Raw genomic sequence first — 23462 nt, 5'->3', positions numbered from 1 at the left:
CAAATAATCTGGCATAATGTATCTACTCTCAGTACTCGTGGAAACCTATCTTGTTAACTTTTTTCAGTTTTCTGTGTGTTCAATGTTGTGGTGTCTTATCTTACTTTGAATCCTTACAAATGCACACAGGAGAAGCCGAAAGAATGTATTTGCTCTGCAGTGTGGTGTGTCGAAGTCGGATTATATTTTGTACTCTCTCTTGTTTATCTACCCGCTTCCTCACAGGAATCATGTTCCAGCAGGAACATATGGAGTCAGTAGGAAGAAGTCACTCAGGGCAAAACAGCCACTCCCATAAACACATAGCTGTCGACCTAAATCTAATTGAAGTTAATGAAGGAAAACCGTAATACACAGTACAGACTAGTAGTCTATGGTTGCATAAGGATACGTTCCCATAGCAACAGAGTGATGCTTTTACTTCTGTTCACACACATTTCACTTATGTTTTTATTATCTTAGAATGGTCTATCTACATACACCGCGGGCCCCTTACATGGAACTCATTATTACATTTACATATACATTTAGTCATTTAGCAGACGCTTTTATCCAAAGCGACTTACAAAGAGTTCAGGAAGCAATAAGTGATATGTCATACAGGAGCAATAATACAATAGGTGCTAATACAAAGTTAGTTCCAACAAAAGCTAGACCACTACCTGCTGAGAGAAAGAGAGAGGGTTAATGTTTTATTTTTTTCTTTATGTTGTTTCTACAGTAGCCCTAAATGGTCAAACTGCTCTACAGAGCATGTTTCGTAAATACCTTATCTCCTTCGGCAAATAAGCAAAACACGATTGTCCTGTGTCAGCCACCGTAGTGCTTCAAAAGGGAGGATAGAGTGAGTAGTTGGTTGCAATTCGTAACCTCACCATTAGATGCTGCTAAATTTCACAAACTGGACCTTTAAACCACAACAGTAAGCCTTTTTAAAATTTCAATCTCAAAGTTGTAAATGTATTAAGAAGTGAGATAATAGTGGTAGAAAAGATATGACACTTGCTTTTAAGAGTATAAAGATCATGTTTCATTTCATGGCCTCAATGCCTATCTGACTGCACAGAATCCTTGACACCATAAACAATCAGCTAACAGAATTGTTTTTGTTTCTACCATATGCTCTTAACTGAGCTGTACTGTTTCTTCCTCAAACCATTTATACTCGGCACTTTGGTTCTGAACATTGATCCCTTCATAAAAAAGCAACGCATGGAGTCATGACCCTAGACATCTGAGATGAAATATTTTAATAAAATCTTTGCAGGTACAGGCATTAAAAATATTCACAGCACCGGAATGACACCACATTTATGAAATGATAGAGATACAATTTCTGACGCTTGATGTTTAAAGCGTTTTAAAGCTGTCTGGAAGGCTGCATTTATACAGACTGAAGTGTCTGGATATCTGAAGTGTAACATAAAAAAGGGCTTTAAAATGAAGTTTAAAGATTGATGAGAAAAAAATGATTGCACCCAGAATCAAGAGCATTAAAGCTCTGAAATAACATTGCTGAGGTTTTTCCACGTGTCTGTGTTCACTCAGCAGTTAGTATGAACCCAAAACACCAGGAACTGTATTAGTTTGACTACATGCCTTTTTGAATGACTTAAAATATGAGTTGGAATTAATTATGTAATGATTTCATAGCGAATAATTGTTTTCTCCCCCTGTGCCTACTGTATTACTGTGTGCATCTGAGGATCTGTTTTTTTAAAGTATGCTAATGAGAACTAGTTTTCTGAAAAAAGCCTCACATTTTAGTCTTAAATCATTGAAACTGCATGCAGAGAGGCTGAAAATAGGTCACATTTGACGTGTTTCTAAAAAAGCATAATCTTGTCTATCTAAGGAGCAAAATAAGAATACAACTTCTGGTGAATTCCCAAAGAAATAAAAACAAGGTTACTTGAAACTGTTACAGTAATACATCTTTTTTTTTTTTGCTGGAGAGTATTATGGGAATTTTGTCTGGCCTACGTTGAAGGTAAAAGTACAACTTTCAAGTGAAATCCAAGAGTACAATATTACAAAAAGAAAATTGAATCAAGAAATGGCTGGATTAGACATGTTTCCTTTGACACAGTAATAGTTTTTATGTCGTATTAAAAAATATATTAATATATAAGCTTTCTTAGTCGAGATATAATTGTGAATTTTAATTTTATATTAATATATTATATTAATTAATTTGAGCCATTTTTAAAAACACTGAAAGCTCAGCAATTGAACAAAAATATCATCTTGCTGTTCATTCTCTCCTTTGCTTACTCCAGCTTTAATCCTCCTAGTAGCATGGCCTTGTAAACTAACTAGCGCGTTGACAAAATCAAGCGTAGCGTTAGTTCTGGCAGGTCACGTGAGTTCAGCTTGCATCAGCTGATCACATCAGGTGCAGCTAATCAACGTTAACCAATAGTCATACAACACACACTAGACTGCGTCCTATTTAAGTTGCATTTCTTTGCTCCTTATCAGCTGCTTAATCGTGTTGCACCTAAAACCCACCTCCATCCCCTCCTTATCTGCCTGTATCTTCGGATCTTTTAATTTAATCCTGTTACGCATCAGGAACTGTTCTGGTTCCCCAGGTGGGGGGGTGGGGGGGGACATGTATTGCTGCGCTCCTGCTATGTCCATGCAAGGCTGCATGGACGGGCAGAGAGTTTGCCCAGAACAGTTTCATTCCGCCAAACTAAATATATGCTATCGTTAAATTATTGACGACAGTGGTCCCGACAGAAATGCTCTCCTACTTGAAAGTCGCTTTGGATAAAAGCGTCTGCCAAATGAATGAATGTAAATGTAAATCATTACATAATTTTAGTCCATTTTCAATCATTTTTATTTGAAATTTAACTACAAATGACATTGTGACTATATACTGTAATGCTTTATAGATTAATACAAAGAGACCTCCAAAAACAAAATAAGAGCCTGTGATTCAGAATCTATTTTAAACCATAGCATTAGGATTTTTACATATTTAAAACAAATGAACGATGAGTTTGGCGTGGAGTTCATGCCAGTCCAGTGCATGTTGTCATTACAGCAAATAGGGGACCTGTCAAATGTTCTCATTTTTGAGGCAAAAGTAATTTCACTGGTGGACTCAGACTTTTAGACGTCACTATACATTCAGTAGTTAGAAAACATACAGAAGCATTACATAATGTTTATTAATGATTTGATTATTAAAAGTTATAATCAAGTCTGACCTAAAAGCACACTGTAACCTTTGTCGTTTCAGCCATGATCAATTCTAAAATATTCACATTGTTTATATCTTCTGAAACAGAAGGCGGTGTGGCTCTACACATGGTCGCTGTGATTGATTAGATGTCCTTCACTGTCTGGACTTTGTCTTCGTTGAAGGGCAAGAACTGAATCCCATCTCAGACATTGGGACAAACAACGAATATTTACAGACTCCCTGTGATTTCCATCCCACGAATTACGTGAGAATGTTTATTCATTGCAGTTATAGACTGCACAGAGTCAGATATACTGTGACAGCGCATGAGACGACCCTACCACTCTCCATGACAACTGCATAAATGACACTTTTTGATTATTTATTTTTTTCTCACACTGTAGAAGTTGATCTTTATATATTAAAGCATTCATCTCATGTCAGAATATCATTTTTATGTAGATGCATATACAGTATATTGCATATATAGACATTCCAGTTTTATTCAAGGAGTTTTAAAAGCTTTTGTTTGTCAGGGGATGTAATTGTGTGGCGGATTGCGTTGACAAATGCTACAACCCAAGTAACTTAATCCAAAACACTTACGTGATTCGCTTATTAAATCCTGAGAGCAAAGAAGTGCTTCTAAATGCAGAGATGTCAAAATACATTCGGTCACATCTAGGATTTTGTATAATGAAAAAACATTGAAAATGTCTGCAAGAAACAAAGCTATTGAATCAGGTAATGTAAATGTAACTCTGTATTTGCACATAGATGACACAAAATGCACTTCTCATATAATACTTCAATTAAAAATGTACAGATTAAAAGTCACTGGAATTGAAATGAGAATTTAATATAGAGGAAAATAACAAGAACTACTGAAAAAGCTCAGAGATAGTATTTTAAAGAGATTTTAAAGAGAGAGAGAGAGAGAGAGAGAGAGAGAGAGAGAGAGAGAGAGAGAGAGAGAGAGAGAGAGAGAGAGAGAAAGACACATACAGCCAAGTGTGCTTTGATATCAGAACAGAGACTTCACTTCATAAGGCAATTGTTTTGTGTTGAAGTGTTGTTTTTTGGTCTTGCACTTTCAAAAAAGTACAAATACAGGTGTTTATCTGTATATATCCAAGAAGCGCTGTGAATCTTTTCTTGAATGAGATGGAGCAATATTTACAAAGCTGTCCACAAATCGATTTCAAAGCGATATTGTAAGTATGTTACCTTAACGTTATTTCCTTAAAAGAGACTCCAGTGAACATAAAAAAACAACATAGAAATGTTGCCAATGAATTTACTTTCATGTTCATCTTTTGGTTTGCCCATATCTCTGAATACAAAGAAATTTCTGTCCGACATTCTGGCATTCAATTCGACATTAAATACAGATATACAGATCTCACGATACAGGATTTGCGACTCCAGATAAAATAGAAAAGCAAGGATTGAATTATTTGTCGATTGTTAAAACCGTTCTGTTCTCCCACAACTGTTCTACCAAACGTTACAGATTGTAATCCTTATCGTCGATTCTCTGCTTTTCAAACAATGACATTGCCAAAAAAGACCTTCGGCATCAGCCCTTACTGTACGTGCTAAGAAAATGCAGGTATACAGTATATTTTCGCTTAAAATGTTCTCTTTCCATGTTTGATCAGGATCATCGAGTAGGCAGTCCCCTTAAGTTAAATCCCCATTCTATCAAAGGAAACCCTTACTCAAAGACACTGAGTAGATCTGACCGTAGGCTAGATTCCCTCTTCTTCAACAAGATTTTCCCAGTGAGGGAATATTCAACAGCTTCTATGCTCCTACAGTATATCAGTCCATTGAAAATGCTGTTTGTTAAAACCGGTTCCCAAAGGAAGATGCTTCAAAGCCACTCTCATCCACAAACATTTACACACACACGCACACACTGACAATATATTTCTTTTCCCTCTCTCATCTCATTTACAAATACAGTCTCACACGCAGGCATAAATGAGCGACGAGGACTCATTCCAGCTAGCTGCACAGCTGGCTGAGTTCTGGCTCGGATGAATTAGGGAGTCTGGCGTTGAAACTCTGCAGCGTCTCCCGTATGCGCACAACCTCGCTGGAGGACAGCTTGAGCCGGTGCCTCAGCAGGCACGCGAAGAGGTCCAACGGCTGGGCTCCCGGTGGAGAGAGCCTGTTGATGCGGTCCCTCATCTCCAAAAGCATGAGGAAGGCCGCGTCCTGGGAGCCCTGCGTGTACGGGTAGTCCAACTGCAGGATAAGGTCCTTGATCCCCTCTGGGTCAAAGTGCATGCTGTAGCCAAACACCTTCATGCTGTTGATTTTCATGTAGCCCAGATTGGCCGACTGGTCGTCCAGGTCCAGCGGTTCATAAAAAAGGGTCTCGTTGACGATGGGATCGTCCGTGATGACGCGGCTGCGCAAGTAAATGTGCACCGTCTCAAAGAAGGACTTCCACCTGCTGCCAAGATTGAGGGTCCAGTTATAGCACTGGAGCGAGGAATCCAGTTTAGTTCTTTCCCAGTCTGGAAAGTCCTGCTGGTTGATGGGCATGAACCAGCTCTCCGAGTGACTGCCCCCGAAGGGGTTGACGTAGATTGCAGGCACGGGTTCTAGCGTGCTGTTCTTGGTGGAACAGATCTGGAACGAGATCCCCATCAACATATGGATGAGGTTGGACTTGTTCTTGTTGCTCTTCAGGGTGAGCAGCATGCGCTTCCTCCATGCTGGGTTGAACCAGCTGCCCAGGCGCACGTCGTTGCTGATGTAGATGGCGTGGACCTCCATACGGCTGTCTAACCTGTGGAGGAGGTAACGCATCTCCGCGTCTGGCATGTCAAAGTCAAAGTTGACGTAGTGGTCCAAAGAGTTGGCAATGTTGGGCCGACAGGAGCCCATATGGAGGATGCTGCCTGGGAGGCATGTGCCGCAGCGGGTAATGTTGTCTGGGGCACAGGACGAGCAGAGGGTCCCCTCACCGACCCTACAGGGAACGGTGCCCTGGCAGACGTTGCGTTGGTCTGCGGGACAGATGCAGCCCTGCAGTTGCTCGGAGAAGGTGCCATGCACGCCATGCTCGCTGCAGTACAACAGAGACTGGGCTTTGTTCAGCCAAAAAGCCAGAGTCCTGCAGGGGAAAACATGATAATTGCAGATATGATTAGCCAGTGCAAATAACTGTCTAAGCTCTACTAAATGAAGACATCGTTGACGTCAAAAATTGTTCGAGTAACCTTCGTTCAGGACTTGACGTCGCTCTATTTTCTTTGTGCTAAATGAGCGTTCATTTCCAGCGTCTGATTGATAAGAATATTAATCTGCTGGAGAGGAAGTAAGTCTTAAGAGTACCAGGGGTGCATGTGAAGACACTGAATTCTTTTTATACTCTTTTTATACTTAATGTAGTTTAAAGTCAACTAAATTAATGCTCCGACTCTACAGGCTCTCCATTATCTTCCTACTCACTTCACAACTGTTGGCGCATGCCTAATGCAGTACATATTGCTCTATTGCTCTTTCTGTCTGCTGTTTCCCTGTGGGATTTCATTTGGTTAGACCTTAAGTCCTGGACTCTTCAGTTTATTAAACACTCAACATGTTTTTCTTGTTAAAGATGATAAACAGAAACTAAATAAACAGCTAAATAAACCCCTAAAGAGTGCTCACACATTAATGGGAAAGATGTTGTGAAAGATGTCGGGAAAGAAGTGCAAGTTGAAAAAAATATTTTAAAAAAATTATACTAACGGAATAGTTCAACACAAAATGATCCATCAATCCATCCATCCATCGTAAAAGTAATTCATACGGATAAAAAAAAGCAATCTTTGGAGGCAAAACAGTATGTTTGTGATAGAAAATGATTAATATGTTGAGCTATTTTAAACGGAAACAGACAATACAGTCGTAACAAAACATTTGTCAACTAGTCACCAATGAAATTCGCCATATTTTTACTTATCTTGCTGGGTTGTCTTTGTTTTCTATTTGCATTTATACGCAACGTATTGATCACTAAATATTACGATATATGGTGCAATTCTTATGCTCAGTTTCTCAATGAATTACGGTTAAATGCCGCCACATCCGAAAGCCAGAGGATGCTCTTGTGCAGAAACTCCAAATATGGGCCACAGAAGAAGTACGATTTACACATGTAGTTCAAGGAAATGTAGTTCTTGAAACCTTTTCAGGGTTTTTCTCGATAATAAAGTATATTTATAATGATGATGTTTGACGAGTGTTGTTTTTTCAAATGCACATAATAAACGACTCAATCACATAGTGATTTTAGATTGAGCAGTACTTCCTACTGATCAAAGAGCCGTAGTTCACAGAAGAGCTGTGCATAAAACACAGAATTTGTGATTTGCGATTTTAGAATCGCCCTGGACAGGTATAATTAATGTGAACAGTGATATATTGTCCCAGCCCTACTAAATATGTTCAAAATATCAAGCTTTTCCTTTTTTCCTTTCCTATTTAGCACCAACCGTTTCCTCACGGAATCATAAGCCAAAAAATTTCCCCGTAACAATGATAGCTGAACCATGTAAAAGTGCTTCTTCAACGCGTCTTAGTCATGCTCTAATAAATCACGCCATGTGGTATAATGCGACTGTACACAGAACACAGAAGACACACGCATGATGGCTAAGGAAGGCCATGTGTTATGAAATACTCATGGCCAGTAGAATAAGATGACATTATCTCATGTCATTACAAACCAGTATGATGTATGAATTTCTGAAGAATCCCTACAGTACAGTTTGTAGCTCCCTTTTCATACAATGGCAGTTCATACAGAGTATGACATATCAGTCTGTTTCAAACCGCCACTGAGGCTCTAAATTATGCATGAATATTTTTTACAGATGAAATAAATACATCAGGTATTGATCTGAGGCTGTGCGGGGTTGTGTGGCATTGTACCTTTCTCTAGGCAGGCTGATCTGAGGCTGTGCGGGACAGCGCTTGCTGAGAGTAAAGAGCTTGCGTACTATCTTGATGGCTTTTCCCAGCACGGCTTTAGTGCTGGCCTCCAACAGACCATAACGTCTCTGCAGGACCAGATCTGACGTCCAGAACCTTAAGATAGCGGAGGTGTTTAAAAAATGATCCGGCGGCAGTTTCTTCAGAAAGGCCTTGAACTCGTCTGGAAAGAAAACAGAAAGAGAGCGAAACAAAGTTATCACGGTTATTATTACTGCCAAGCCTTGGAGAGGATGAATACACAATATTGAGCTGTTATGAGCTTCGAATCTAGTGAGATGAGACAACGTGAGATGGTTCATGATGCGAAGGCGTGATGGGAAATCTGTATATGAGTTATTGAGCGGCTGACTGCGGGTGTTGTAAAAAAAGCTGTCGGTGACAATAATATGAATCACCTGACTTTCTGCATATAAGCAAACGGAATAACGGCAGCACTACGGTGTTGTAGATGGTAGATGTGGTGGCTTATTAAAACTTTGACAATCGTTTTGTACTGCTGATTTGGTTGTCGAGTAATTTGTCTTTGGAACGTCACCGTTCAGTCGAAAAACACTTTCCATTTCAAACTGCAATACAAGCCGAAACAGCAAAACATTTGGAGTATTATGGGATATTATCGAGGGGTATTACCTGGAAATTCTGGGACCACTTAAAAAGGCATTAGCTTTCTTCAAAACTAAAAGAAATGGGAACATTAGTACATAGCTTTGCCGATCCCCGGTGTTTCTCGTCGTGAGGCCACATATAAGGCTTTCCACTGATGTCACAGGGCATTACAATATGCAACGCGCACCGCGGTGTCTCAGGCCATTACTATGTGCAATGATCCTGTGAGCCCACGGGCACCCACAAACACGACTAAATCACAGTAATAACATTAGAAGAGGCTCAGACTGTCATTTGTGCTCGGTTTAACTTTTGCAAGGTCTTTGTTCGCAAGACCTCTTTTTCTCTGTGCACTTGTCATTTTGAATATATATATACTGTATATAGAACAAAAAAAAGAGCAGTGTCAACACATCTGTATTACAATGATCAGGGTGGTCTGTACATACAGTAATCATATTTGTTAGCTCAGGCTACTGGTGGCTACCATGCTAAATAAAAAAACGGCTTAAAACACCTATTGTATTGGTTTGTGTATTGGTTTTACTAAAAACAAAAAAAGACCAGCAGGGTAATTCGTTTTACCAAAGGTTTTCACCATACTGATTGGTCGGACGTCAATATTTGGTGTTTTAAATACCCATGTGAAGTCTCTGTTTAAAGTATTTTTAAAGCATAGTTTTCCAAAGTCAGGTAAGTGAACTGTCACATCCATACGAGCGACTATAGGGAGCCAATGTAACTTAATGAAGAGAGGGGTGACGTGTGCTCTCTTCGGTTCATTGAAGTTCTGGTGTAGAAATCAAGACATACAAAACTTTACAAATCCTCAGATAATTGATCGTAACTGGAAATGCTGCCACTTTCACAAAGGAACCACCACAGTTCCTCAGACACAACCCCATTAAACGTACCATTTACTATTTTGTACCATTTAGTAATAGTAAAATTTTTATTTAAAACCCGAATTGTACTATTAAAACTCTAGTTATTTGCACTTTTTGTTGATCTTTGAAAATCAGTCATGCAAAAAGTGTAAATAAAAAATAAAAAAAACTTTATATGTGTGTGTACAAGTCTGTTAATGTAATGATGTAAATCAGTGGTTCTCAACTCTGGCCCGCGAGATCCATTTTCCTGCCGAGTTTAGCCCCAACTCTGATATAAAACACCTGAACAAGCTAATCAGCGTCTTTAGGAATAGATGCGTTCAACTTAATGCGGTGCTGCGCAAATCTATCAGCGTATGACATTTAAGTACCGCGATAGCGATTCAAGTGCAGATTGCTCCGTACGCATTTGAATCGCTCTCGCTGTACTTTAATGCGATATGCCAAATGATCTGCGCAGCCCAGCATTAAGTTGAACGCGTCTGTTCCTAGCCTCTTCAGAGTTGGGGCTAAACTCGGCAGGAAAATGGATCTCGCGGGCCAGAGTTGAGAACATGTTTTCTATGTGTATTTGTGCGTAAGCACAAATGCCTTCAACTAAGCTTTAAATGTCACACAAAACAGCATGAATTCACATAAATCAAATTAGCTGTCAAAATTCAAATGTGAAGCCATTACACATTTCTAATTAATGTCCTTTACTGTACAAACAATCTAGCAATTAAATATTCTATCAACCGCGAGAATTAATAAACTATTAAATAGGGTTGGGAATCAAAAGGAATAGGAATCGGATAAAATTTGAATTAAAATTTGAATTCCTCTTATCAATTCCTGTGTGCATATTTTCAGAAAAGTACATGCGTTGCATGATCTGCTGATATCTCAATAAAAGCCCTTGTGAAAATTAACAATATTTTTACTATATTAAGCATAGTTTAACTATAGTATTTGCATTTAAAAGTACAGGAACCACTAATGAACCATAATTTCATTATAGTTACAACAGTTTAACCATGATGTAGTTCAACTATGGCAACACAAATTGTAATAAATCAGAAAAAACATGTGTATATATACACAAAACGGTGCTCATAAATATATCTATTTTTGCAAACAAGTCAATAAGCAGGCTAAATGACCATACAGGTTGATATCTAAATGTTCCCTTTCTGTCGGTCTCTCGACGTTGTGTCGAACCGACAGAATGGGGTTGTCTTGAGAACCTATCATCTTCTGAGTATATTGAAAAGGCCAATGAAAATTGGCGAATGAAATTTGCATGCCGGGCTCCTCCCCGGATGTCCGGGTATAAGAGGGAAGCCGGCGTGCTCATTCATTCACCTTTTGTTCTTCAGAGCCTACGCATCTGATGAGCAGCTTCCAGATCTTCGCTGATCTTCCAGTTCTTCGCTGGTTTTCTGCTGGAATCTACGACGTGGTGCAGCGGACGGTCCCTTCCTGCAGCGACTTTCCCCTGGGCGTCTCGGCAGTTCCAGAAGTGTCTGAGCACTTTTTTTCTAAAAGAGCAAATTTCTCCAGCGTGGCATGTCCCGCTGTTCTCTTGGGTGCGACGCACTCATTGAGGAAGGGGATGGACACGATGTCTGTCTCACGTGTTTGGGTCTCCAGCACGCTGAGGCAGCCTTCGTGGATACATCTTGCCCGCACTGCGGGAGGATGCCTATCCAGACGTTGCGGTCACGGGTGGCTGTATTCTTTATGGGTAAAGCCACCACCTCGTCTGTTACCCGATCCGTGACGGCAGTGACTACGGCCCTGCCGCCCGTTTCCGTTAACACCGGGGGTGATATGGGGATCACCGTGAACGTTAGACCGCCAGCCACAGGCTCACGGACCGTTCACGCCCCGTCACGCTTGTCTGACCATTCCTTAAGAGGCGGTTCTACCCCGTCTTGTTCCTCCGTCACGTACTCGGGAGTGCGTGACGAAGATGAGATGTCGATCGCAGCATCGGAGGGCGACCTCTTGGCATCCGACCCCGACGATTCCTCGGAGCTCCCTCCCCCGGGGGGTCGAGCCCAGGAAGAGGCGGACGTCGAGATGTCAACCATGCTCTTCCGGGCCGCCGCGAGCATTGGGCTGCAGTGCACAGCACCGCCTTTACCCCAGCGCTCGCGGTTGGATACGTGGTACCTGGGGTCTGAGCGCGGCTCCAAGCCGCGCCCAGCGCCGGTCCCGTATTTCCCGGAGGTACATGAGGAGCTGAGTAAGACTTGGAACGCGCCCCTCACAGCTCGTTCCAGTCAGAAAGGCTCAGTCGCCCTTACTTCCCTCGATGGTGGGGCGGCCAGGGGCTACGTCGAGATCCCCCAGGTGGAGCGTGCTGTCGCGGTGCACCTATGCCCGCAGACAGCGGCCACCTGGAGGGCTCGGCCTAGACTCCCATCCAAGGCGTGTAAGTTTTCGGCATCGCTGGTGTCGAAGGCTTACATGGCTGCGGGCCAGGCCGCCTCCTCCCTCCACGCCATGGCCATCCTGCAGGTGCACCAGGCCAAGGCGTTGAAGGAGCTCCACGAGGGTAAGACCGACCCAACGGTTATGCAGGAACTCCGTACCGCCACTGATCTCGCTCTACGGGCGACTAAGGTGACGGCACGGGCCTTGGGTCGGGCGATGTCCACCATGGTGGTCCAAGAGAGGCACCTCTGGCTCAACCTTGCGCAGATGCGGGACGCTGAGAAGGTTCGCTTTCTCGACGCCCCCATCTCGCAGGGAGGGCTGTTTGGTGACACCGTTGAGGATTTCTCTCAGCAGTTCTCAACGGTGAAGAAGCAGACGGAGGCTATCAAGCACATCTTGCCCCGCCGTGACTCGGCCGTCGTCAGGCCTCCGAGATCCCGAGCGGCGTCTGCTTCCCGGCAGCCCCGGACCTCATCGACTCCGGATCCGGCTCCAGTGCCCCCTTCTCAGGCTGCCTCCCGGAGAAGGACGTCGAAGAGGAAACCGCCTCCCCGTCAGCAGCCGTCGCGGAAGCAGAAGCGGCCCTGACGGAGAGACCCCAGGGAGATTGAGAGTACCATCGGGCCCGATTCCAGCCATCACATCGCTGGATCGGAGAGGGACGGTTCCTGCCCCGTCCTTCCATCAGCTGGTCCCCCCCGGGGGGCCAGCGCCCACTTCCTCACGAAAGGAGCTTCCTCTCTCTCTGGGTATTCACAGCCGTTCCCACCCTCTGGTCGACGGTGGACGGCAACTCGACGTTGCGTCATGGCGAAGCGCAATGTCGAGTATAAACACTGGCCTTCAGCACTCTCAGACAGACAGTGCGTCGAGCCAGACAATCGCCAGGCAGGAAAAACAGCAGAGCCGATCTCCTCCCCGGGGGTCCGCCCTCGGCAAGGAATCCGTACTGCTAGCCATCGAACCACCCTCCGGGGGGACGATGAAGCAGATCACACCTCTAGTCCCCCTGTCACAGTTCCTGGGTGCCTGGTCTCAGCTTCCCAGACTGTCAGGTTGGCTGAGGAAGACGATCCGTCTCGGCTACGCGATTCAGTTCGCGAAACGTCCGCCCAAGTTCCGGGGCATCCTCTTTACCTCAGTCAGAGGCAGGGATGCCCCCGTGCTTCGGGCGGAGGTCGCCTCCCTTCTGGTGAAGGGAGCGATCGAGCCCGTCCCACTGGCCGAGATGTTCAGCGGGTTCTACAGCCCGTACTTCATTGTCCCCAAGAAAGGCGGGGGGTTGCGCCCTATCTTGGATCTGCGTGTTCTGAACAGGCACCTACACAAGCTGCCTTTCAGGATGGTCACGCAAAAGCGCATCCTGGCGTCGGTCAGGCGTCAGGATTGGTTCATGGCAATCGACCTGAAGGACGCGTACTTTCATGTCTCGATCCTCCCTCGACACCGGCCGTTCCTGCGGTTCGCGTTCGAGGGACAGGCATATCAGTACAGGGTCCTCCCCTTCGGTCTGTCCCTGTCTCCACGTGTCTTTACGAAGGTCGTGGAGGCCGCCCTTCTTCCCCTCAAGGAAGAAGGTGTGCGGATACTCAACTATCTCGACGACTGGCTTGTCTTGGCTCACTCGCGAGATCTGCTGTGTACACACAGGGACCTGGTGCTCCGGCACCTGGATCGGTTGGGGCTACAGGTCAACTGGGAAAAGAGCGAGCTCTCCCCCGCGCAGAGCATCTCCTTTCTCGGTATGGAACTCGACTCTGTCTCCATGACAGCACGACTGACTACAGAGCGTGCCCGGTCAGTGTTACGCTGCCTGAAGGTTTTCAGGCAGCCGGCGGTCTCCCTGAAACATTTTCAGAGGCTCCTGGGGCACATGGCATCCTCGGCGGGGGTGGTCCCCCTCGGGTTGATGCACATGCGACCGCTCCAACACTGGCTACAGAGTCGGGTTCCTTGGAGAGCGTGGCACACCGGCAGCAGGCGTATGGTCATCACGTCCTTCTGTCGGCGCACCCTGACCCCTTGGTCATCGATGGCCTTCCTACGGGGGGGGGTCCCCCTAGGGCAGGTATCAAGGTACGTCGTGGTAACGACGGATGCCTCCCTTCAGGGCTGGGGTGCTGTGTGCAACGGGCACGCAGTAGCGGGGCGGTGGACGGGCCCCCGCCTGCGATGGCACATCAACTGCCTAGAGTTGTGGGCTGTGCTACTTGCGCTGAAGAGGTTCCAACCCTTCGTGCAGGGCAGACACGTGCTGGTCCGGGTGGACAGCACAGCTGCCGTGGCGTATATCAACCACCAGGGTGGTATTCGATCACGGCAGCTAACACGACTCGCCCGACGCCTCCTCCTGTGGAGTCAGCAGGTGATCAGTTCCCTGCGAGCCATACACATCCCGGGTGTCCTGAACCAGACAGCAGACAGGCTCTCTCGTCAGTGGTCACCTCGCGGAGAGTGGCGACTCCACCCTCACGCGGTTCAGCTCATATGGGAGCAGTTCGGTCGGGCGCAGGTGGACCTGTTTGCCTCCCCGGACTCCACCCATTGTCCGCTTTGGTACTCCCTATCCGACGGTCCCCTCGGTACGGATGCCCTTGCGCACAGCTGGCCGCGGGACAAGAGGAAGTACGCCTTCCCCCCAGTGAGCCTCATTGCACAGACCCTGTGCAAGGTCAGGGAAGAGGAGCATCAAGTGCTACTGGTTGCGCCCTATTGGCCCAACCGGACTTGGTTCTCAGAGCTGGTGAGCCTGACAACAACTCCCCCCTGGCCGATTCCCTTGAGGAAGGACCTCCTTTCTCAGGGGAAGGGCACGTTTTGGCATCCCAGGCCAGACCTCTGGAGCCTCCATGTCTGGCCCCTGGACGGGACGAGGAGATCCTGAGCGACCTACCCCCGGCGGTGGTAGAGACCCTCATACAGGCTAGGGCTCCGGCCACTAGGAGACTGTATGCCTTCAAGTGGCGCATCTTCTCGTCTTGGTGCTCTTCTCACGGAGAAGACCCGCAGAGATGCTCGATCAGGTACGTACTGTCCTTTCTCCAGGAGAGACTTGAGAAAAACCTCTCCCCTTCCACACTGAAAGTGTATGTTGCCGCTATAGCCGCACATCACGACCCAGTTGCTGGTAAGTCTCTAGGGCAGCACGACCTGGTCACCAGGTTCCTGAGGGGCGCGAGACGGTTGAATCCGCCTCGCCCGCGCCCCGTACCCTCTTGGGACCTCGAAGTGGTCCTGCAGGGCCTCCAGAGGCCCCCCTTCGAGCCCCTAGGAGAGGCCGATCTTTCTCGCCTGTCGATAAAGACGGCCCTCCTGGTAGCGCTCGCCTCCTTCAAGAGGGTAGGGGACCTACAAGCATTCTCTGTGTCCTCGGGTTGCCTAGAATTCGGGCCTGGAGACTCTCACGTTATCCTGAGACCACGGCCCGGCTACGTGCCCAAGGTTCCCACCACTCCCTTCCGGGACCAGGTGGTGAACTTGCAGGCGCTCCCCACCGGGGAGGAAGACCCAACCCCTTCCGTGTTGTGTCCAGTACGCGCTCTGCGCCTCTACTTGGACCGCACGCAGGGCTTCAGAAGCTCTGAGCAGCTCTTTGTCTGTTTTGGAGGTCAGCAGAAGGGGAGAGCTGTCTCCAAACAGAGACTGGCGCACTGGATCGTGGATGCCATATCCTTGGCATACCGGTCGCAAAATCGCCCCTGCCCCTTAGGAGTTAAGGCGCACTCCACTCGGGGTGTCGCCTCCTCGTGGGCACTGGCTCAGGGCGCCTCTCTGGCAGACATCTGCAGAGCTGCGGGTTGGGCTACGCCCAATACCTTCGCGAGGTTCTACAACCTCCGCGTTGAACCGGTGTCAGCCCGCGTCCTGCAGGGCAACAGGTAGGACCGGCAGCCGTTGGGCGTACGCCTGCGGAAGCCCTTCCCCCTTCGGGGGGAGCAGTGGCGATCCAGCCTCACTTCTTTCCCCTCGGGTAAAGAATAGGCATTCCATCCATCACTAAGCACCCTTCCAGGGGACAGGCTGGGCAGAGCAGCCCTGCCCCCTTAGGCCGGGGAACAGTTGAGTTATCTCCCAGATGGCTCTAACCGGACCTAGTGCTCCAGACGTGGTAACCCCCCCTCCGTGGGCTGTTCCGTCTGATGTATCCTCATGAATGGTTCCCACCTTGGCAACCCATGACCTCCCCAGGTGGACTCCCACCTTGCGGTTAACTCCTGCAGTCCGCACATTCCTCCCATGAGTTCTCCCCTGATGGTGAGACCATGTGGTGTCTCCACTAATTCCTCCCTACGGTAGGTAGTGGGCTCTGCAGCGTATTTCCCCCCCAGGGGGGAATAATGCTTACCCAGTGGCCCGTACGGTGCCGGGCGGCTTCTCGCCATTTAGAGAATTAGGCCTCCGCCCGTGACGGCCGGCGTTAGGGGGCTTCCCAACTTTTTGTGGAAAGCTCTGGGTCCCCCTTCCTCTCCACTGGAAGGTCATAATTTCGCGCTAGCGTGTTCGTCTGACTCGCCCAGGCCAGTCAACGTCGCTCCGCAGAGATTGTGACGCGGCTCAGTGCTGTGGCGTTTTCCATAGGAACCCCATTCTGTCGGTTCGACACAACGTCGAGAGACCGACAGAAAGGGAACGTCTTGGTTACGGATGTAACCTCGGTTCCCTGATGGAGGGAACGAGACGTTGTGTCCCTCATGCCACAACACTGGCCGCCCACCCCAGCGGTCGGGGGAGGATGCTTAGGCTCCTCAAACCAAAGGTGAATGAATGAGCACGCCGGCTTCCCTCTTATACCCGGACATCCGGGGAGGAGCCCGGCATGCAAATTTCATTCGCCAATTTTCATTGGCCTTTTCAATATACTCAGAAGATGATAGGTTCTCAAGACAACCCCATTCTGTCGGTTCGACACAACGTCTCGTTCCCTCCATCAGGGAACCGAGGTTACATCCGTAACCGAGACGTTTTATTTCAACTGTGGAATCGAAACTGGGAATCGATAAGAATCGAAATCGGAATCAATACAATTAAAACGATTCCCAACCCTACTATTAAATACCTCCGATTTTGCACTAAAGAATCCATTCAATGTTTCACTACATACATGTAAAAGTGTATGTGCTAGAACCACACTGAATAGTTTTTAATACTAATAAGATCACGCTGAATAAAATGTCCATGATTCAATATACTGTACATCTTTTGTTAGTTTTTTTTACATTATCCAGTATTTTGAAAGCAAAAATGTCAACAGAGGTATTGGATGTCAATGAATAAAATTGTGGCAATGGGGAAGAGGACTACAAAAATGACCCTAGTAGCCTCATGCCTCTCTATGCCATATTTATAAAGCCCCAGGAGTCCAGTTTATGTTGCAGAAGTATTTTTCATAGTGCCTAAAGTGAGTTGCAGTCAATAAATGAATAAAATCCGAATAATTTATTATTTATCCAGGTTATTCCTACAGTCTATGTAAGAAGAACCTTTATCACCCCATGAATCAGACTCGGATCAGCAACACGCTTGCTTTCATCTCATGATAACAAAAGAGAACGTTTTACATGTACATTAAGAACATAAATCCACAAGGACCAAGATCAGGATTATGATATGGGAATATAACCCAATGAAACTACAGCCATTCATTTTGTACCCTATCTCAACAAATCAGAACGCAATGACCTACCGGCCCGTCCCCGTATGCCAGCATAAAACCTAGCCATATGCAGCATTGTTTTTATGAGAATTTCTCTCTCTCTCTCTCTCTCTCTCTCTCTCTCCGACTCTGTTGACAGAAAAATCTTCTCTCCATCTTCTCGGCATCTCTTTATCTCTCCCTAACCCACATTCTGCAAGAGTGGAGATCTCATTATTCACAGCACATTTAGACAATCCAAGTCGCCTTTTCTTTCCTTTTCTGCCTCGCTCTGGCATTTATGTCATTATGGTCAAATTTATGGACAATTTAGACCTTCCTAAAAATGTCAGCTAAAAAGATGAGGTTATTTTCTTCAAAACACATTCTCATTTTGCACATTAGCACTTCACATTTCTATGAACAGGGACTGATGGGCACCAACCGGCATCTGTGTGTGTTCAGTTAGTCGCACAACAAGGTCTTAACAGCATTTGTGCTCCATATAAGTGACTAAAGTCACATTCTCCAGAGGAACGTCACCTTTGAGCTCAACCCCACTGAGGCGCATATTTTTTTTTAGGAAAAACACACATATCGCTGATTCCTTATGCAAATATGGCACAGGCCGTGGCTTGCAATTCTCAAATGTGTTTGTACAGAATTAGATCTGTTTAATGAGCAAGTGTGCGTGCTGGATTTATCTTTATCATACCACAACAGCCCCTTCTGGGGATCATTGTAGAGGGAGGGGGACTGTGACATTTACTGTACTTGCAACATTAGATGTGTTGTTTCGTATTTTGCATTCTGGTCTTCACATCTTCACACGGTGAAAACTACAAAGTAGAACGAATCAATGCGGTCTGAAGACTCAAGAAAACTTTCTTGATAATAAATAAAGGTTCAAGTATCATCACTGATATTTCATACCTTCTAAAAAGTTTGAGAAGCTGTCAACAGAGCCATAAACAAACTAGATACTATTAAGAAAAAAGGCATACGGATGAATTATAAAAGTAAAATTATATTTTGCTCTAAACATCATCGAAAAATATAATCTGCTATATTTTTCCTGACAATGAAACTTATACATTAAAGGTCCAGTGTATGAAATTTAGAGGCATCTATTGGTGAGGTTGTGAATTGCAACCAATGGCTCACTCCATCGCTCACCCCTCCCTTTCGAAGCACTACAGTGGCTGACACAGAACTAAGATGTTGTTATGTTTTCAATTCTTTGCTGAAGGAGATAACGTATTTACGAAACGCGCTCTGTAGAGCAGTTTGTCCGTTTAGGGCTACTGTAGAAACAACATGGAGAACTCCATGTAAGGGGACCCGCGGCGTATGTAGATAGAAATAGTTCATTCTAAGGTTATAAAATCATAACGCTTCATTATGTAAGGTCTTTATACACCTCTGAAGACATAGTTATGTATATTATACTGCATTTCTGTCAATAGATCCTCCAATTTAGTATAATAAAGTTAATAAAGTCTATGCTGTTTGTCAGTATTTTAGAAATCCAATTTCTGAATTCAAAGTATCTAAATAGATTTGTCTCTGTGGCGTAAAGCTTTTGCTACAGTGATCTGATTTTTTGTGCATTAGACAGCTGTCTGCAGGTAAAATCTGATCTATTTTTGTAATTATAAGCTAAACATAAATGAAACGCGAGCTATTCACAAGCAGAGACGCAGAGGAACTTTAACTTTACATATCAGGCTGAATGCAAAAGCGGGTGATGTTGTTAAAAAAGACCTATTATATACCAGCCTTACAGTTTTTCATTAGATGCAAATAAGACTCGCAAATTCATTATACCTGTAATGAACTGTTTTGCATCTAAATAGCAGAGAACATAATTATCATCCCCAAACTCAGCAGAAGTTGCGTTTAATGCGACGCGAGATACGTGATGTTCTGCGAAGCCAAAGGCATCATCTTGTCAGTAGTTTACAATCTTTTCAAAAACTGTAAATTCAATTTCAACGTCTTTAATCAGGACACAGGAGATAAATCAGATGGAGGATGCTGAAAGTGGGACCTTCAGCCCCTCACCTTGTTTTTTTTTCCTTCGGTCTCGACGAGAAAACAGGACACCTGTATAATGTATTCAAATGAGCGCTTTTTCCTCTTCAAGGGAGGAAGAGGCAGTGTTATCGTTTCCGAACACCCTGCAGAACTCACAGTCTTGCCTGACCTCAATGTATCTTTCGTATCTCTAAGTGTAAAATTATTTTATAGCCGGGAAAACTTGGTGGCTCTCAGAGGAGAGGGGAGTAATACACAGACGAATAGCAGCAACGGGTGATACATTACGGCCTTTTTTGAAGAAGATGCCTAGTGACGGGGTCCTGATGAGACGTTTCTCATAGTGTTAAAGCGAAATGAAACATATTCACTCAGTTCAGACAGTCGGGCCAAAAAGATCCCACTTTCCCTGGACATTAATGCAGAACTGAGCTGCTTCTGTAATTGTGAAGAGAGACACTTTAGATCTGAACAGAAGAATTCACACAATGAAATAAGAGCCATGACAGATTGAACACATTTACACGTATGTGTTCTTACATTTCCAGGAGTCATCTCAAGCTTCTGAATCATCCTTCTTTAATATTTCCAAACAGGTATTTGTTTTGTATATTGCCATTTGCGGGTATATTCAGCAAAAGAAAAAAGAAGAAGACTCAGGGAAAATGTCAAACCAGCGTCTCCAGCCGACAAAGAAAAAGACGAGAAACGCAACATCTTTCTCGGAGTTCAAAACAAGAAACATAAGGCACAGAATACTATCATAATGCATAGCTGGTAACCTGTTGAAGGAGAGTGATGCTTTTAGAATAAGAATGAAGTGTCGTAGGAGCTTGTCTCTGATAAAATACTGTTCCCTCCACTCCCGTTGTCATCAGAGCTCCGAAGCAGTCACTGAAATATATTCCTCTCAGCTCTTGCCGCCGGTGAAACCCTGTGCCATAAATACAGAGCCTTTACCCTCTTTGTCTTGGTGCCGTGTACCGCCGTCGCTGCTTATTGTACTCAGGTGGGCACTTTCAACAAGGCCAAGCCGAGTTTGTTGTGGTCTCAGCCTCTGAAATCTTATCAAGACGATCAATCCTAACGAAGACAGTCATTTTTGCCTATCACAGTCTGAGGAACATATTTGTGTCGGTTCAGTTATTCCGTTGAACAGAGGTGTGCTTTTTATAGTAACCTTTAAAGATTTATGTGACATGCAATGAAAAGACATTTTTTAAAAAGCACACGTAACTATATAGCAGGGCATTTCTGCTTAAAGTAAATGATCCTTTTTTATAATCGCCTCATGCTTCTAAGTTAGCAAGAATAACAGCGATGCTTATTTTTCTTAATAGGCCATTACTACGTAGCATATCAGGCCAGCGAGTTATTATGAGTTTGAGGTGCACCGGGGCCTGGGCGGAACTTAAATGGGGCAGGAGGATAAATGAAGCCCTAATAACATAAAACAAGTGTCGGTGGGCTGCAGCGTATCTGCAGCCATGCATGAGAACCGAATGAACTGTGCTGGTCACATCATTAAAGACAGAGAAATCACTGTGCGAAAAACTTTAACTCGAAATATAAATGTAAAATATAAAGGGTGTTGAGTTTAGAAGCAGAAGTTTGTATAACCTTTTTTTAGCTGTAAATCATTAAGTACTTTCTTGTTGTTTTTGCTGAAGCAGAGCTTATTTTTGATCATTCACACCCAAAAAGCCAAAACTGGGTAATCGTATTTCATTCACTTTCATCAAAACCACCTTTCACTTGCACAACAGAACAGATTCTCATAAGACCACCGGTGTCTCTCTTCTGCCGCCTCACTCAACATTCCATCACTGTCAGTCTCCGTGCGTCTCTGACTATCATTATAAAATATGATTCTCTCGGCCTCCGTACAAGGTCAACAGCACTGAAAAACAAAAGCATTAGGTGGCCTGCTACGTATTTAAAATAACAGCTTGAAGTTACTTTTTACCTTACCAAAAAAATTTCCTTTCATTTTTTTGTCTCGTTTTCACAGTATAAAACTTAGTCTTAGTCCAAGTCTTTTTTGCTAGCTAAGCCAACATTCCCGATCTGTCGGAGTGCCGCTTTGTATCTCTAAAGACATTTTTTGTAGCGTCTGAGCCTGAGGGCTCGAGTCAGGTCTGCTGCCCACATTAGGTTTCTGACAGCAGGGGTGACATCACATGTCACAGAGGCAGTAGTTCAGTGACCTTGGTGCTTTCCAGGAACAGCTTTGCTCACTCTATCTGCTGGCATCTTTGTAGGGGAAAAGTCTTTGCTTTGAGTTCTCATCTAAAGCCGTTCTGACAGCTAATTGCTAAAAGATATCTCTGTTAGACACTATTCAACATGGGATTTGGGGATTTGGCGTGGTCCTGCTTATGAAGTAAATAAGCATATTGCATGTACCAAACATATTGGTAACATGTAATTCATTGAATATTATTCAATGGTTTTTCAGCTTTGTTTGATTTGGAAGGGCAGCAGGAAATAAGGGGTGCGAATGCAAACAAGCGCAGATTGCTTTATGAATTGAACAGGTGTGCGGTTAAACGCTACTTCCTTTACATGCACAAAACAATGAACATCTGCAGCATCTAATCAGGGCTCTTGAATTATATTTGCATCACCGAGAAGCATTCCTGAAAAAGAACATTTTATGGCTCCTGTTCTCTTTTTCTCACGGGTTAGGCTGCTCAAGTAGTTCTTACATCAATTAAAAATGGCTTCCAGTCAGTCGTTTCATATCAAAGGCACTTATTTCTTCAAATGTGCTTTGTTGCAGCTGAATGAGCACTGTCAACCTGTTTGCTCTTACTGAAACAATTAAGATCAAAAGGAAAATGAGACAAAGCGCTGGCACTATGACCCACAGAACAAACCCAAAGTGAAATAATGAATTCTGTCATGGAAATGTGATTGCGTAGGCAATAAGACCAAAGGCGTAGTTTTTGGCAACGTGAATGTTTTATCCCACACTGTGAAACTGCCAGCTGTGTTTTCTAATAAGGAGAATTTACATTATATAACACATAACATGTTAAATGTAAAATACCTTTTGTGCACTGATTAAAATGTCCAAACAATACAAAGTTTCCCACATTATTAAAAAAATCAAAGGCGCACTTTCTTTGTGGGAAAGATTCAAGAGCATATTGTGCTAAACAGTGACTGTTTAATTTATAAAGGGAAATAAAATGCATTCATTTCACAAATAAAAGACACAACAACAAAAAGCTGCATTTAATACTCCGTATGTACAATTAAAAATGTGACCGTTAGAATCATACTTTGATTTTGGTAGCTATACCCATTATGCACATTACATACATTCATTTATTGTAAAGACTCATTTTAGCCCGATATAGATGCAACTCCTGCCTTTTGCCTGCCGCATTAAATAATGATGTCCTTTATTCATGAGAGTGAAAGATGCCTGCGTGATGTTGTGAATTGCAGAGGAAGTGATGTATGTCTGCTCAAACTGATCATCATGCTCATCACAGTGCGGATATGACTTCCAATTAGTCTCCTAATGTCTTGCTTTTCTTCCATAGTGAGATCTGAGGAAGCAAATGACCTTGATTTCCCTGCTCTGCGAGAAAGATCGCTACACATGCAAATGCTAATACCAGTCTTTTTTTATAGATCCGAGCGAATATATAATTCAGCAGGGCAGTAC

The 23462-nt window shown here is 44.5% G+C and overlaps 1 protein-coding gene across 1 annotated transcript in view; it reads right to left on the bottom strand.

Moving 5' to 3' along the window:
• Nucleotides 1–461: 461 nt before the first annotated feature.
• brinp2 (bone morphogenetic protein/retinoic acid inducible neural-specific 2) overlaps nucleotides 462–23462 on the bottom strand; it is a 107158-nt gene continuing 84157 nt past the window's right edge. Inside the window, exons 7-8 of the mRNA XM_057333004.1 lie at nucleotides 8132–8354; nucleotides 462–6326 (exon numbers count right to left, since the gene is read on the bottom strand). Of these exons, the coding sequence (XP_057188987.1) occupies nucleotides 5207–6326; nucleotides 8132–8354 (1343 nt within the window). The 3' untranslated portion in view covers nucleotides 462–5206. The remainder of the gene's footprint in view (nucleotides 6327–8131; nucleotides 8355–23462) is intronic.

Source organism: Triplophysa rosa, linkage group LG5 (assembly GCF_024868665.1).
Source record: "Triplophysa rosa linkage group LG5, Trosa_1v2, whole genome shotgun sequence".
NCBI lineage: Eukaryota > Metazoa > Chordata > Actinopteri > Cypriniformes > Nemacheilidae > Triplophysa > Triplophysa rosa.
This window is presented reverse-complemented; position numbering and strand designations above follow the sequence as displayed.